This window comes from Hydra viridissima, unplaced genomic scaffold, assembly GCF_058129835.1.
Source record: "Hydra viridissima isolate aposymbiotic clone 2 unplaced genomic scaffold, HvirCarnegie_v1 scaffold_3, whole genome shotgun sequence".
NCBI lineage: Eukaryota > Metazoa > Cnidaria > Hydrozoa > Anthoathecata > Hydridae > Hydra > Hydra viridissima.
In genome coordinates, this window is record NW_028324302.1 from 11962251 (window position 1) to 11978498 (window position 16248).

A 16248-nucleotide genomic window follows, 5' to 3' on the forward strand; every position below is an offset into this window, starting at 1 on the left:
TAAAATCAAGTATTTAGCTGTATGTTTTGTCTTAACAAAAGTTTACATCAGTGAACTAGAACCGCCATATTTCTTATTTACAACAACATTAAAATAAAGTTCTTTTCATTTTAATTAACAATAAATATATGGTATATTTTTAATTATTTCTTTAAAGTGATATGGATACTGCATAGCACATTAATCATACTAAACTTGTCGACATAAAATCAGAAGTGGAGGAGTAACATTCAAAGAAACAGGCAAGTTTAAAACCATGGCGTACACATTATACAAATAATCTCCATCACTTCAAGAGCAAATTAGCTAACCATTTGCGGGTTTTAAAAAATGTGTTTTAACAGTTTGCTGGCATTGTGACACTAGAAGACATAAAGCCTTATAAAATGCATTATAAGAAACCCATCACGTTCGCAGCGAATTAAATACGGAAAAGGGAAACTCGGCATCTTCCATTAATAAAATGGTGGTAAGCTCATATCTCGTCAGGTGTTAAAAACGATTTTTTTTTTTCAAATAATTGCTTTTGCTAAAACTTTTTTCAGAGCGCACAGACTCTTCATTGGATTTTTAGTGTCCCTGTTGGTTTAGTAATATCAGCAATTGGATTAATAGGTAACATCATTTCAGTTCTTGTTTGGAGAAGAATAAACAACTCGAAACTTCGACTAAACCAATCCACCGGTATCTATTTTATAGCTTTAGCAGTTTGTGACAGTGGATTACTTTTATGTTTTATTTTCAAGAACAGTTTACCGGCATTATTTCCATCACTGTTAGAAGACTCTTATGCTTATGCAGTTTTCTACTGTTATTTGGGTTCTCCGTTTCTCAGCGTATTTCTTATAACAAGTACCTGGTTAACAGTAGGAGTCACTATGAACAGGTTCCTTATGATTATATTACCCATAAAAGTTGGATCACTTTGTACACCGTTCCGCACGTATTGTAGCATCTTCGGCTTCGTTTTGTTTTCCTTGCTTATCAACATCCCTCAATTTTTCATTTTTGTAACCATACGATTGAGTAACAGAAAAACAATGATAGTTACAACAAGTTTTGGATCATCGAAAAGTTATGAACTATGGCTGCATTGCATATTTGCTCTTTTGACACCTTGGTTATGTATTGCCGTTTTGAATGCTATTATTATTTACAACTTGTCCGTACAACGAAAAGTTATTGAGAAAATGAGTGACATAGAAAACGGTATGAATATAGTAGTTTTTTCTATGCTAATTTTTTGTGAGATGTTTTTTATAAAACATGGTTATTTTTTTTTTAATTTTTATATAATTTTACTTTTTGATATTTTTTCGCTGACCTACTTTTGAAGAAATTTAATTTTACTGGCTCTCTAAAGATTGTAATAGCCCCTTTTCCTAACTGCAAGCGCACACACACATAGATAGATAACGAACATTGCCAGATAGCATTTCTCGCCGTTGGATCAAAAACATTCTAAAAAATGTAAAACAGGTGGCCTCCAGTACCTAATTTAATTTTTTCAAATCAGAGCATATTCAAAAATAAGTTATACAGGGTACGTCAAAATAAACCGCGCAAAAAGTTTTAATTTCTTTAAAGAACTTCTCTGAACATCCTAAAGACTGGTGCTTCAACTTCGATCAAATCTTATTTTGGACGTCGTCAGTGGCTTCAGTTTATAAAGCAAGCTTTGTTCAAGATTGAAAAACCTTGAGCTATCCAAACTTCATTGTCTTTAATGAAAGGCCTTCCGCGAAATTGAATCTCAGTCCAATTGATTATTCAGTGTGGAACGTTCTTGAGGCAAAGCCTGTAAAAATACCGCGCCATTTCTGTTGTCACATTTAATAAACATTATTAGTTTTAAAAGACTGAGTTTTGGAGCATCTGGGAAATTTTCCATACATTTTTTGAGTGCGGGTAATTTCAACACGCCATGTAGTGAGCTTAAGAAAATCTTTAAAAATAAAAAAATATTTTTTTCTTCAAATACATTAAGAGTTTATTCAAAAACAAACTTAGATATGCACCTGTCAGAAAATTGGTTAAAATCGCTCATTTCACGGAAATGTAAACATAAAGTTCTGTGATGAAAGTAATTTCAACATAATAAATAGGAAAAGTAAGGTTTTTTAAAAATGCTAAAATTTGAAAAGCATAGTAAGCGTTTTATCAAACCAAGGATTTCAAGGTGCTGAAGGTAGTTTTAATCTTTTGGGTTGCTTTAATTTAAATGGAGTAGGTTTGTGCAGCGTTTAGAGATCAACTAATATTCCTACATATCAATAAAAGTTGATTGATCAAAACAAATGGAGGCAGTTACAACAAGATGCCAGCCCACATACCCCGTAAAACATAACAGTATTTTAGACCCTATCCACATCAATTACTAGATTTGAACCTGATCAAGACTATAGCAAGTTAACTCGACACAAAATCTGAAAAAAAAAAAAAAAAAAGGTTGGAAGATTGCTCCAACTCAAATATTCAACTAATCAATCTAATAAAATCGGTGCTAAAGAAATGTCAGCCTTTCATAACATCATGCAGGGCCTGTTTTAAATTTTAAATTTTTATTATTGTTGCGCCTAATTTGATTTATCAATAATAAGAAAAACATAATTTTTGAAAACTTTATTACACTCCAATTTGGGAAGCGTAATAAAGTTCTAAAATATTTGTTGTTATGGTTTTTGTAGGAGCGAAATTGTCTAAAAAATCAAAGCAACAGCAGCGTGAAGATCAAGTTACGCGTACTCTCTTGGTTGTAACACTTTCATTTCTTGTTTTACTTGCATGGCAATGCGTGTCAAAATGCCTTTGGATAACTGAGACTGGTAAAAACGATACACACAACGAAATGCGTGAAAAGATTGAGAAGGCTTTTGCGTTTTGCAAGTTGAGTATTGTGGTAAATTCTTCAATGAATTGTCTTTTGTATTGTTTTACAGGAAGTATGTTTCGTAATGAGCTTAAGAGAACGTTAGGATGCATGTCTGTTTTGAGGCGTGGTTCGACCACTAATACTACTAGAAATACACAAGTAAAAGGAAAACTTGAATTGGTATAACAATACCTAGAAACTTGAAAAAAAAATTTTAAATAACGATTTGTTCACGAAGCTTTACGAGGTATCTCTTAAAAAGTCCAATAAGACGTTTCTCTTACGTCTTGATAATAAATAGTTTATAAACATTAACAAGACGTTAAGTTATAAAAAATGTGCTGTTGAGTGGCTTCCTTACTGAGCCGATTTCTCTGTATTAAAATTTTCTTTTTGAAATTATTAAAAAAGGTGGTTTGGTGAGATCTTATTGTATATTTATATAAAAATGTATACAGCCCTCATTTAAAATATATTTTTATTTTGTTGTATTTACTATCTTATTGCAATGTTTATGTAAACAAATAGAAAAGTGACGAAACTTAATGACCTAGGTAAAATCTACTTTTTCTGCCCAATTTATAGGCTATTGAAGTAGATGTTACTTGAGTGTAAACTTCTAAGCAAAAACAAAAGTGATGTATGATGACATCTACTTCATCAACTCACTAAATGAGGTTACAAAATGGATTTTAATTTATTCAGTTATTTTCGTCACCTTTTAAACAGCATATTTAGCGGAGATGCCATTTATAAGCTTGCTGAAATTTAAAAATATACTTCTATCTAATTTTCATTACTTGCGCAGACTTTTCTCTGCTATTTTTCAAAAATTTTGGTTTTCTACTTCAAAAGCCCTTCTAAGGAAGTCTTTAAGTTTCTTTCTAAAGAGTCGTTCGCAAAATATCTACATATTTTTATTCCTAAAATCTGATTTTTGAGTTTATAGAGTGATTGAAATCGATTAATTTGAAAAATCGACGGAAAGCCACGGTTACGTATAGCGGCCATTAATGCGAGAAAGTTTTCAATAAAAAAATTTATATCAAATTGAAGAAGAGCTATTACTTTTGCATACAGACTCTTCTATCTTCTGTAAATTATATATTCAAGAGTATGTAAACCGTTACGCTTTGTTACTGTTACTTAGTGTGCTAGTTACAAGTGTACCGAAATATCTGAACTATTTAAATTCTTAATAACACCAGTAAAAACATGAGTATCAGAAAAAAAGCAATTTTTTCGCACAAAATGAGACCTAACATCTTGTTTCTACAAAAAACAATCCAAATAAATACTGATTTAAATCAATTTATTATTATTATTATTTTTTTTTAATTTAATTCCATTTTTATTATTTAATAGAAAGAAAAACAAATTTTTGATTTGCTGTACAGTGATCGCATCATTAAATTCTTTTTGACAGATACTTTCCATAAAAATGCTATCAATTTTTAACAGTAAATAGTCAAAGACATAGGTACAATTTGCACTAGTATTTTTTGAGCTATAACAAATACCAGCCACACACAGCATGAGATTTAACTTTTAATTAACATTCACGGTCGTTTAGTGGTGCTATGTTATTATACGCATGCGCAATTTTTACGAAAAAAAATCAACACTTTCAAAATGGCTACGGACCTTGGCAACGAACGTAATTTTTCACTAGAAACCAAGTAATTGCATATTTGCCAACATAAATAAAATCTTTTGTTGCTATTTTAATTCAAATTAGTTTGAAGATAACCCAGTTGTGTACAAAAACACTTAAAACAAGAGAAGGAGCATCTAATCGTTCGTTAACATTTGTTGTTGAGAAAGGTGGCTGGTTAACTACTTGTGATTTGTTTACACTTTTTGGACCCTACGTTCTAGATTTCTAATCGTGGAAATGTAACCAAATTTTTTGAAAAATTTTGAAGAGACCTTCTTCCATTTATTTCTTTTGGCTGTTCTTAGCATTCAATTTTTTTAATGGACAAAAAAGATGCTTTTATGGATTACCTTATTGACAATTAAAAACACCTTTTATTTAGTTATGTTTTTTAATAAAAAAGGAGCTATATATTTTTTAACAATGTAAATGCTGTTGCCAAAAGTATTTTCAACTATTAAAATTTTCGTTTTTTTTCTTCTTTCTTTTACATGATTCAGGAATTAACACCCTACTTTTAGGATTAGTTTTCTGATGGTGACATTTTAGGATGCTTTTTAACCGCTTTGTTGGGCAAGGGATAGATTGATAAACGCGCTTTAAATTGTTAAACTCAAGATGAATTGATTCTCCACCTTGTTCGCTATTGAATCCAAAGCCAGCACCCCATTTTCTCAAAAATGGAATAGCGTGATCTTCTAACATGTGTAACTTTGGAGGCACTGAAGCCTCAGGCCAAGTTGTACAGTAAAAATTCATCAATTCATCAATATTTTTTTCTAAAGAAAAAATGATAGCAACATGAATTATTGTGTACTTATAATCCCAGCTTTATAAGTTAAATCATCATAATTATCTTGCTAGGTATTTTTGTAGTTTCAGTATACTCTTCAACCTCAATAACTACAACACAATAAAATTTCCAATCGCTTTGAGAAACTCATTAAAAGCAGAAAGAAAAAAAAAATCAAATAAAACATACCAAGTTCATTAAATATTTCTGCTGTCATGGTATTTTTTGAGGAGAATATGCTATAGCATGCAGAAAATTTATGAAAGAGTAATTTATATTTTCTACTGATTTCAATTGCTTTTTCATGAATGCTTGTTCCAGAAAATCCTTCATCAAAAACAAGCTTTGGAATAGAATTACACAACATTAGTATTGAGTTTTTCTAAAAAAAAAAATTGTCTCTTCAAAAGATATATTGCATGATTTTATATTATTTGTTATTATTGTTATTAATAATAATGTCTTAGATTTGGAATAAATTCATTTATAAAAGAAAGGGAACCTGAAGCATTTTATGCACATGATTCCCGATAAAACTTTTTCCATGGTATGCTTGTCGCTGAACTTTCAGTTTTTGTAATGTTGTTTCAATCTGTTGTGTGCATGGTCCCTCACCTTTCTTCAGTGTAGATTGAAGCTCCAGAGTATTTCATTGTTTTTTCTACGGAAGGTATATAATTGTTTTTAAATAAAAATTAGTTAAATAGCAGGAGTAATAGCTTCCATGAGGAAACATTGGTCTGCAATCATCCAGATATAACAAATAAAGTACTTAAGGTGGTACTAGCCTATAAAATTTCAAAATTTTCCTCTTTTTTTTATTATACAAATTTGAAAAATATTATTTAATAACACTAAATTTTTTTTCATTGTACATAGTTTTTAACAAATATTACACTAAAAATCAAAGGATTGAGAGTTTAACATTATCATGTCGTCAATGCCAAATTTTTAAGAAATCCTGACCATTTCATTTTTCCTTTTCTTTAGAAAATCAAGTTGAGGGAAGTAAATTGACTTTATATTTTCCACATTTTCAGGATTATTTAATGTAGCCATTGTCATAGCATCATTCACCAGCTGCATTTGTTCATCAAGATTAAAAATAGAACTTTGAAGGTCTGACAGTTGTTTTTGCTTTGACATAAATTCATGATATTTTTCAGAACAGATGCTGCTATCATTTTTTAATACTCCTTCTGCTGCTATTAGAATATCCAATTCATGGACTTCTTCTTCAAACATGTTGAAATATTTAAGATAAATCCCAATAGCAATGTGCAGAGTTGGTATAGAAACCTTGGTACAAATGTATGCGTATGAGTTATAATTTAAAAAAATTTAATTAACTTTTAGTGATGTTGTACAGCAAAGCAATTATCACTAGTTAAAGTTGAGTTAAACGAGAGAAATAATTTTACTTGATCTAGAGGTACCTTCAAAATTGGTTCTGTTATGATATTATTGAAATTTTTAGCATCTGTCTTGAGACCCCCATTTTCCATAAATCTTTGATAATCGGTTTGAAGACTTTCAAGTGTGCGACATTCTATTTCTGTTCTTTCTTCTTTATTAAGTTTCATTTCATTTGCTGTTGCACAACAGAACAGACAACAGTGTCTCCCTAAAAAAAAAATACTACAAGTTGTTAAAATTAAATTCATCTTTTAAAGTCAAATTTCTTTTATAACTCACCTGAAGCTCCTGAAATTCCATAAAGTGCACAAAGAAATTCATAATCACCAAAGATGAACACTGTAATGTTGTTATCCCTAGATAAAATATATCTATTTTTTGAAATCAGTAAGGCTACATATATATATATATATATATATATATATATATATATATATATATATATATATATATATATATATATATATATATATATATGTTTATATATATATATATGTATATATATACATATATATATATATATAAAAATATATGTATTATTTCCATACATACATATATGTGTATATATAATACTTGCTTCTCTTGCTTATACTTCATTCTTTGTAGATCTTCTATTTGTTCTTGAAATCTTGTCATGGCTACTTTGATGTTGACTCTGTAGTCCTTTGCCTTAAAAATGTTGAAAACAATAGTATTTTCTTTACTATTTGGATTTAAAGTATTTACAATCTGGTAACTCATCTTAAAACTTCCTCCACCATAAACTCCTCCAATTTTAACTTGAATATCTTTTTCAGGAATAAACTTATGATTTACAAGACCATTACAAATATATATATATATATAAACAAAAATATAAGTAATTTGGCATCTTACAAAGATATACAAATCATATAAATCGTATTTTAATGCTGTAAGCTACATTTGAAGTGTTAAAAATTGCTTTAGTGTAAGAGATGTGTCATTTGCAAATTGATATATGCTACATTTGCTTAACTAATATTTTTTCTAAAGATTTTAATTTTTGCTTAGGTAACTTTAAACCTTTCTAGTTGATCAAGATGTCTGAGAATATGTGTTGAAAGATCTTTTATATAACCCCAAGGTGCTTGATTTATTTCAAACTTTCCATTTTCTTCTTTGTAAAAGGTGAAAGGAGCATTTTCAACCACAATGTCATCTCCAGACCAGGTTTCAGTAACTACTCTCAGAGAAGCATATGATGCTGTGCCTATGTCAAATATTTTAAGCCACCTGTTAAGAAAATAAGTTATTTCAGCTTATGGTGATATCAATAACTAACTGATTAGAAATCATTATCCAATTGCAATTACCTAGACATTGTTTTAAGTTTTTCCCATGGGATACCCATATCTGTTTTCATAGCTACCATTTCACTTGCACTTATTTCAATATGTTTAACTGTTGAATTTGCTAGTATTGATTGTCTTGTCTCTGGTGGAAGAGTTTTTACTAATTTTGAAGTTTGATATCCAACTGCATTATTTAAAGTGCCTGCTACAACTTCAAGATGTCTCTTGATGGAAGAATTTCGACAGCAGGTGGTTGATTTTGCTGCCTGGTTGCTACAGACATAAGCTTTTGGTGTATGTGTAAATAACACTGGCTGGAAAGTAAGCAAGTAAATTAATTATAATTTATGGTTTATAAAAACTAATTTTGTTTGTTTGTTTTGAAATAGAGAAAAGTTACTTACTCTTGGCCCTCCACTTTTAAATTAAATTGATTTGCCTCCTGATTTTTCCATCTTTTGTTTAATGATGTGAAGTGTGGCTTCTTCTACTTCTAGTGGAATATCACTATCTTTAGTTAGTTTAAACATCTCAGATGTAGTGATACTTGATCTATATGGTGTGGATGGCGATGATGATGATGATAATGATGATGATGATGATGATGATGATGATGATGATGATGATGATGATGATGATGATGATGATGATGATTTTTAAGCAGGGAATCAATTTTTTTACTTGCAATCAAGTCGTCATAATAAATATTTTCTTTGCATTGTGGGCAAAATGTTTTATTTAAATGCTTTTGTTTCATTTCTTCAACTATACATAAAAAGCAAAACAAATGTTCACATCGTTTTAGTGTAACAGGTAATTTTGGTATTTTATTACACATACAGCATAGACATAGCTCTAAGTAAGGGTTTAGTTCATTTTTAAGCTCTGATATATCTATATTTTCACTCAGGCTGTATATAGTGTTAAGTGTTAAGCTTTCTTTTATTGATGTAAGCATGGCAACTGTCCAACGGTTATTTTTTCCAGGTCTTCCTAAAAAATATTTCTTTGTTTTCAAAATTGATTGTGTACCTATTGCTCCCTTTTGTAGTTTCTCAGCCATCTGACACACTACACAGTTGCTGTTGTGTAGCTGCCAGCCAGAAAATAAAAGTCACAGATGTTGTTTTTTTCCTTTTGCTAACATTATTAACTGTGCAGTAACATTTATGACATATTCTTTTGGGATGAACACTCTCTATATCTGTCAGTTTGACAAAAAAAACTTCTTCTATTTTGATTTTCAGGCAAATACTCATAGGGTATTGCTTTTTTCCGAGCCATTTGCCACAAACTCTTCACATGAATTTCAAATTTGTGTTGTGTAGTTCCATCTAAAGACAAAAAAATAATATTAGAGAATGCAAATTTATAAACAACGCTAGCAGGTTGAGTTGAGTTGTAGCACTTATACATAGTTTAGAACCAGCCAAAAACAGTGCAATATTGTCATCACTTGTAAGCCATTAACGTAAAGTAAAAAAATTGAATGCTCAGTAAAACTTCCTTTTTTGTTTTGTATATAGACTGAATTTCAGTTTAAAAAAAAAAATCTAGAAATTGTACGATTAGATTTTATTTTATCCTGACTTTAAAATTCTCAATTTTACCTTTATCGACAAACTGCTTTTTCAGTTTTTTATATTCGCGCGCAATCAAATTTCAAGGTTTTTTTAAGGCTGATGTAAACTTTGCTTATAATAGGAACTATCCCTACTTACACTTTTTTTTAGAAGATTCCTATTTGTAAAATTATTTGAGAAAATGTTAGGATTGCAGCTATTGATAAATCATAAATTTTTTTCATGTTTACATCGCTTTCGATTTCTATTTTTGGAGCATGCGCATAATAACATAGCGCTGTTTCGCTTTATGTGAACGACCGTGCATTAAAACCATGGCCTACTATAGTGACAGGCCGAGTAAACGTACGGCTTTTAAAAAAACTGTAGGCGAGTTTTTCTTTTAATAATTTGTAATATGGCGCGATCAAGGAAAAAGACGTGTTCTTTCAATTTGATATTCAATTAATTTCAATTATATTGTATGTGTATTAAATTTGCATTCTTTTTAGATCTAAATAATTAGATTCATAAAATATGGTTTTTAAGTGTTGTGTCTCAGGATGCAGAGGTAACTACGATGTTACAAAGTCTGTGAAAGTGTTTCGCCTTCCAAATAAAAAAAATCTGGATGAACGAAAAAGATGGATAAGTGCTATACCTCGAGATAACATTCCAGATGGCCCAAATACTTTTATTTGTGAAGATCATTGGCCTAAAAACTATGAAAAAGTTTTAGTTTACGGAAAGTTAAGACCAAAATATCCACCATCTGTATTTTCTTCTGTAAACTCAAGTCAAATTCCAACTCCACAGGCACCACCAAGACCAACAAGTAAAGCATTACCATCTTTTAGAAGTATTGTGCCTGATGAAATTGAGGATTTTGTAAAAGCTGACAATATTTCATCCTTTGATGATTTGTGTGAAAAAATAATGTCTAAATCTATATCTTTTTCTTTTTCAATAATATCAAATATCTATGAAAACTGTTTACATCTTCAATCTGCTGATATATTAGACAACTTGGGTGTTCCAAAGTTTATTTTAAAGATAAAAAATGATTTATCCTTTGATAGCTACCACTGTGGTATTAAGTGCACCATAAAACCTCTTTCTTACAACCATATAAATACTATTAACTGTATTAGTTGTCTCCATGCTGCAATACACTATCTGAATTCATTATCAATTGATCACAAAAAAAGTATTATTATTGAACAGATGTTAAGTATGAACTCCTTAGTGTTTATTGGTGAAAAAAAATATTCTCCTGATATGGTTGCCAGGGCATTTGAGTATTTTTCACTCTCAAGAACACTTTATTCTCGATTACGTGATGACTATGAACTACCAAGTATATCACTGATGACAAAATTGACATCAAAAGTTAGAAATGTTGGAGATGATGATTTTTTAAAGTTGTATTTTGACAAATGTTCTATTTCTCAAAGACTGGTCATTCTACTAATTGATGAAATTTATGTTAAACCACAGTTAACATATCAAGGAGGGAACATTTTTGGTAAATCTGTTAACTCCCCAAATGAATTGGCAAAAACAGTTTTGGGTTTAATGATTTGTTCTTTGTTTGGTGGAAAACAGTTTTTGTATAAAGCATTACCAGTAACAGGTTTAGATGCTAAATTTCAGTATGATCAAACAGTTTTTTTCAGTATGATCAAAACAGTTTTTGGTTTAATGATTTGTTCTTTGTTTGGTGGAAAACAGTTTTTGTATAAAGCATTACCAGTAACAGGTTTAGATGCTAAATTTCAATATGATCAAACAATGCAAACGATTGAAACAATAAAAAATTGTGGTGGCACTGTTGTTGCTATTCTTTGCGACAATAATAAAGTAAATAAAAAGTTTTTTGGAATGTTTAATCTCCGTAATACTTGGTGTACTAATGATAATATTTTTCTTCTTTATGATTTCGTTCATTTAATAAAATCTATTCGTAATAATTTGCTCACAGAAAAATGCCAAGAACTATGTTTTACTTATGAAGGTGTTTCAAGAACTGCAAAATGTTCAGATCTTAAAAAACTTTTTCAACATGAAAAAGATGCTATTGTAAAACTGTCTAAACTAAATAAAACTGCAATTTTTCCTAAACCAATCGAACGTCAAAATGTGTCAACTTGTTTAAGAGTATTTTGTGATGAGACTGTAGCTGCTTTAAAAACTCATTCATCCATAAAAAATGTTGATGACACTACAGTTTTTTTATCTATTTTTATTAAATTTTTTAAAATTGTTAACGTTAAAGGACTTTATGAAAACATTTGTACTAGAGATAAAAATCGTGCTGTTTTTTCATCAAACAATGATGAACGATTGAACTTTCTTTTAAATTTGGCTGATATGGTCGAAAAAATGGCACCTGAAATACATGGTCAAAGAATAAAAAATTTAACCAAAGATACTTCTCGTGCTTTTTCCCATACGTGTCGTGGAATGGTTGAACTAGTGAAACATTTACTAATTACAAGTCATAAGTATGTTTGTCTTGGACATTTTACTAGTGACCCTATTGAGAAAGCATTTGGAAAACTTCGCCAAGGATCAGGTGGTACCTATTTTATAAATGTTCAGCAAATATTGCAAAAAGTTGACATAAAAAAAACAAAACTTTGCTTAAATATTGGTATCATAGCTAATGATTTAGAAGTTTCATCAAGTCATTTGTGTGACAAATGTAATTATGTAATGCAAGATGATACTTTGTTAAATGTTTTTCATAATCTTCCTGTTATTGAAAGCGACTTGTCTAAAGAAATTAAAATGTCTTTGGTTTATATTGCTGGCTATGTCAGTAGAGAAGATCCTCCAGTTGAAGATACATCATTTTGTTTTGACCAATTTGGAGAATATATCAGAGAGATTAATCATGGTGGGTTAACTTTGCCTGGTGATAACATCTGCCATTGGATATTTTATTCGTACATTTTATTTCACCATCTTTACAAATGTGTCTGTTGTGTTAGCTTATCTAACAGTTTCTTGATGGTATCTGACTTTTATGGATTTACCAATGTTTCAAAAAAACATTGTAGAATCCTTGCCAATATATTTTTTAACAATTATTGCCATCTTTACTCCCCGCGATCTTCAAAGGAACCCAAAATGAAAATATTGAAACTATCTTAAACGTGATATATATAATATTGTTTTTTTTAACTAATTGTAGTTTTATTTTGAAAAGTTATGTTGTTGTTTTTTTTCATAAAGATGTTTGAGGTTTTAGTACTATAAAAAGTGAGTCTTTACTATGTTATAATGAAATGCGGTTTGCATTTAATAAACGATTTTTTTCATTTAAGAGGTTTTATTTGTTACAAAAACCTTTATTTATGATAAATTAATTACTATCTAATGAACTAATGAATCTATTTATTAAATATCCTAAAAAACGAATGCTTCCGTAAAAAAAAAAAAACTCGCCTACAGTTTTTTTAAAAGCCGTACGTTTACTCGGCCTGTCACTATAGTAGGCCATGATTAAAACCCATCAGATATATAGAGCTCTTAACAACAAGTTTTAATGACCATAATTTTCAGTAAAACACTTTATTTTTCGGATTGCTTTTCTTTTTTAAATTAGCCTCAGTTTTATAAATTCAAAATTATTGTTTTATGGCGAGAAAAAAGGTTTTAGCCAATTTCTCAGTTCAAAATAAACTCTTTAGATTCAAATGATATATATATAGATAGATAGATAGATAGATAGATAGATAGATAGATATATAGATATATGCTTTGGATAATTGAAGGAGTTTAAAATTAATTTTTGAATCATAAACACCATATTTAACTTTTATAAGCAGACTTACACCACTTAGTAAGATTTACCAACTTACAGCTGATAATACCAACTTACTAATGTCACACACAATAACAAGAATACTGTTACTTTTTGTTCCATTCTTCAAGTTTGAAAAATTTATTGAAGTATAATCAGATTGCTATTTAAAGTCTTTTTGAGAGCTTCATAAACCTTTGCTTCTTTCTTAGAAAATAATGTAAGAAAAAACTTGGAAGTATTTTTAAAACACCGTTGTATAAGCAGATGGTCTTTTATAGGGTTTTTGAAGATTTCTTTTTTACTTCTAGCTGACTGATATTTCTAGCCGTCTTTCTCGGTGCATTTTTAGGTGTTTAGCGTGTTATAATCAATGTTAAACACCTAAAAATCTACCGAAAAAGATGGCTAGAAAGATCAGTCAGCTAGAAGTGAAATCCAATCATTTCAGATTTAATACTAGGGTTGTCGGGGGCATCTAACGACATTCATTTTAACAGTGATCGGATGTTTCTTTTAACAATGCCACGGCATAACAGTTCTCAACTTGATTTATCTTTAGTACAAGTCAAATTTTTGTGCAAAGTATTTTACTTTGCACAAAAATTTGACTTCTTAACTTTCATCTAGAAAATTTACTCTCTATAAATTATATTGATTGATATTAAGCTAATCATTTATATAGAATATCAAAATAAAATTTTTAATTGCTGATTTTTTTTTTTTTAACAAAATAAGAAGTAACTTTTCAAGGTTTTTAAAAAAATGTACGAAGTTAATCAGGTGTGTGGTTAACTATGTACAAAATTAACAAAGTAAAAAGAACTTAATGAAATGTATGCGATTGGTGCAGAATGACCTCTTTTTTGAAGGAGCAATAATTCTAAGGCCAGTTTAATAAAAAACAAAAGACCAACTTTTATATTACTTTGCTTAACAAAGAATATAACGCTATAGTAAAAAAATGATGAACGTAACTTTGTTAAAAACATAAAACACAAAGATAAGTTCCTTTGTATATGGGTAAACTTGAACAAAAAAATTGAAGACTTCCTTTTTTTTTTGATTAAAAAAAATCAAAATTAATAAAACACAGTTCATGAGCCGCATTGAAAGTTTAATATGACGTAAGTCTTCTTTACCGAAAGGAAATTCATAATGACTCAGTTGAATGATACATTTGACAGAGGCAGCCTACTCTAATTTAAAAAAAAAAATACGGTTTACCAGGTTTTAAGCCATGCCTTCCTTTCAAGTTTTATAATCTGGAAAAAGCATTACAACAAAATTAATTTGACCTTAAGTTTAAGGAATGAAAACTATAAAAAATTATAAAATATTAGCATAAAGTTTTTAAAAAGCATTGCTGTTAGATGATTAAAAAAAAAATGTCACGACCATGAAGTCTTTAAAAAAAGTTAGCTTTCTGATTATGTATTTAGTTTCTTAATCTCTAAAATTTGAAAACTCTGAAAAATTTAAAGTACAACGCGGAATGACTGTTTGATGCTTGTGTAAAAAAACCCCATAAAACAAAGATGGCTGCAATGTTTGTTATATTCGTTTAATTGACTAATTAACTTCGTTTGCTAGTTAATGACAAAATTAATTAGTAATTACTTTAAGATAAATTAGTGATTATTTTTAATAATCTAGTAAATAACTTTAAGTTGTTAATTCTAAACGACAAAGTTTTAATTCATTACGTTTACCACAATTTTTAAATTGATTACAAAAACACAGATGAGAAAAAAAGATTTTTTAAAGGTTTTGCTCAAAGTTTTTTGGCATAATTCTAAGGTAATTTAAGTTCGAGAAAACAATTTTTATCGACTAGAAAATCTCTCATCGTCACGGTTGTCTCACAAATTTCTTTTTTTTAATGAAACTATGTAAATATTTTACCTTAAAATATTTTAAAGAACTGAAAAATTAAACGAAATTTTAGAGGATATTTGGAACAATTAAAATTCAAGAACTCTTAAATAAAAAAAAAGGAAAAACATTTTACATAATTCCGCAGTCTTACTATATTTATTGACAATATAAGGCTTTGATGTTATAGATATTTGTGATAAAGGCAACGATGACAAAAATGCAGATATGAACAGTTAGAAATCTATTATACCAGCTTTTTTTTCAATCTATCATTTTCTACCTGTCATTGTTACAACTAACTACCATGTGATGTGGGAAAAACCTGTACTGATGTAAGAACTTTCTGGTGTAATTCAAAAAACTAAAAGCTCGAAAAAATCAGAGTCATTGATAAAATAATTGAAGGGTTTCAAATTCATTGCATTATTTGTTTTTTGGTAAAGAATTGTTTTAGTTTAGTTATGTAGGCAAAGAGGTGTAAAATGTCTCAGTCAACCTAGCTGCTGCTATTAACAGGATTCAACAAAGTAGCAAATGGTTATAATGATATGATACAAGTATTCTTAATATCCAACTTACACATGTTCAATCCAATTAACAAACTATAACTAATGTTAAAAATGGCTGATTTTAAGGTTTTTATGAGCTTAAAAACAATTAGTAGCTGGTATTTATTCACTAACCAAGAATCCTGAGAGATTTTCAATCCTCCTAAACATAAACTATCTAATGAAATATTTTCTTGTTCAATTTTGTCAATTTTTTTTTTTATCTGAATATGTCAATAACATTTTTTAAAAAAGTTTTAATATATTATGTCTTATTAGTATTGATATTGCTATGCATTTCAATTGGTTGATGGTTTTAATTTGGATGGTCTTTTTTGTCTTCTTTTTTTTGTTACAACCTATAGTTATTTTCTGTTGAAGACAGAATTAAATGCATTAAA

General features: G+C 29.2%; 3 protein-coding genes across 6 annotated transcripts; 1 reads left to right on the forward strand and 2 right to left on the reverse strand.

Annotated features, from left to right (window-relative positions):
- Positions 1 to 269: 269 nt before the first annotated feature.
- Positions 270 to 3325, forward strand: LOC145180218 (FMRFamide receptor-like). Of its 2 annotated transcripts, XM_090082528.1 has the most exons (3): positions 270 to 469; positions 546 to 1209; positions 2688 to 3325. In XM_090082528.1, exons 1-3 carry the CDS (start codon positions 464 to 466, stop codon positions 3056 to 3058), a joined length of 1041 nt encoding a protein of 346 aa, XP_089938654.1. In that variant the 5' UTR covers positions 270 to 463; the 3' UTR covers positions 3059 to 3325. The 2 variants fall into 2 exon arrangements, 1 of the variants encoding a protein (XP_089938654.1); XR_016450933.1 differs by lacking the exons at positions 270 to 469; positions 546 to 1209 and adding an exon at positions 2058 to 2188 and having other exon boundaries at positions 2688 to 2870.
- Positions 3326 to 4901: 1576 nt separating this feature from the next.
- Positions 4902 to 6600, reverse strand: LOC145194390 (uncharacterized). Of its 2 annotated transcripts, none has more exons than XM_090082586.1 (4): positions 6289 to 6600; positions 5825 to 5983; positions 5512 to 5704; positions 4902 to 5308 (listed from the first exon to the last, which is right to left on the reverse strand). In XM_090082586.1, the coding sequence occupies exons 2-4, from the start codon at positions 5831 to 5833 to the stop codon at positions 4980 to 4982; spliced, it is 531 nt and encodes a 176-aa protein (XP_089938712.1). In that variant the 5' UTR covers positions 5834 to 5983; positions 6289 to 6600; the 3' UTR covers positions 4902 to 4979. The 2 variants fall into 2 exon arrangements, with proteins under 2 accessions (XP_089938712.1, XP_089938713.1); XM_090082587.1 differs by having other exon boundaries at positions 5843 to 5983; positions 6289 to 6427.
- LOC149891031 (uncharacterized) lies at positions 6289 to 8365 on the reverse strand. Of its 2 annotated transcripts, XM_090082585.1 has the most exons (5): positions 8073 to 8365; positions 7783 to 7992; positions 7325 to 7567; positions 7018 to 7094; positions 6289 to 6946 (listed from the first exon to the last, which is right to left on the reverse strand). In XM_090082585.1, exons 1-5 carry the CDS (start codon positions 8129 to 8131, stop codon positions 6675 to 6677), a joined length of 861 nt encoding a protein of 286 aa, XP_089938711.1. In that variant the 5' UTR covers positions 8132 to 8365; the 3' UTR covers positions 6289 to 6674. The 2 variants fall into 2 exon arrangements, 1 of the variants encoding a protein (XP_089938711.1); XR_016450978.1 differs by lacking the exon at positions 6289 to 6946 and having other exon boundaries at positions 7053 to 7094; positions 7312 to 7407.
- Positions 8366 to 16248: the final 7883 nt, after the last annotated feature.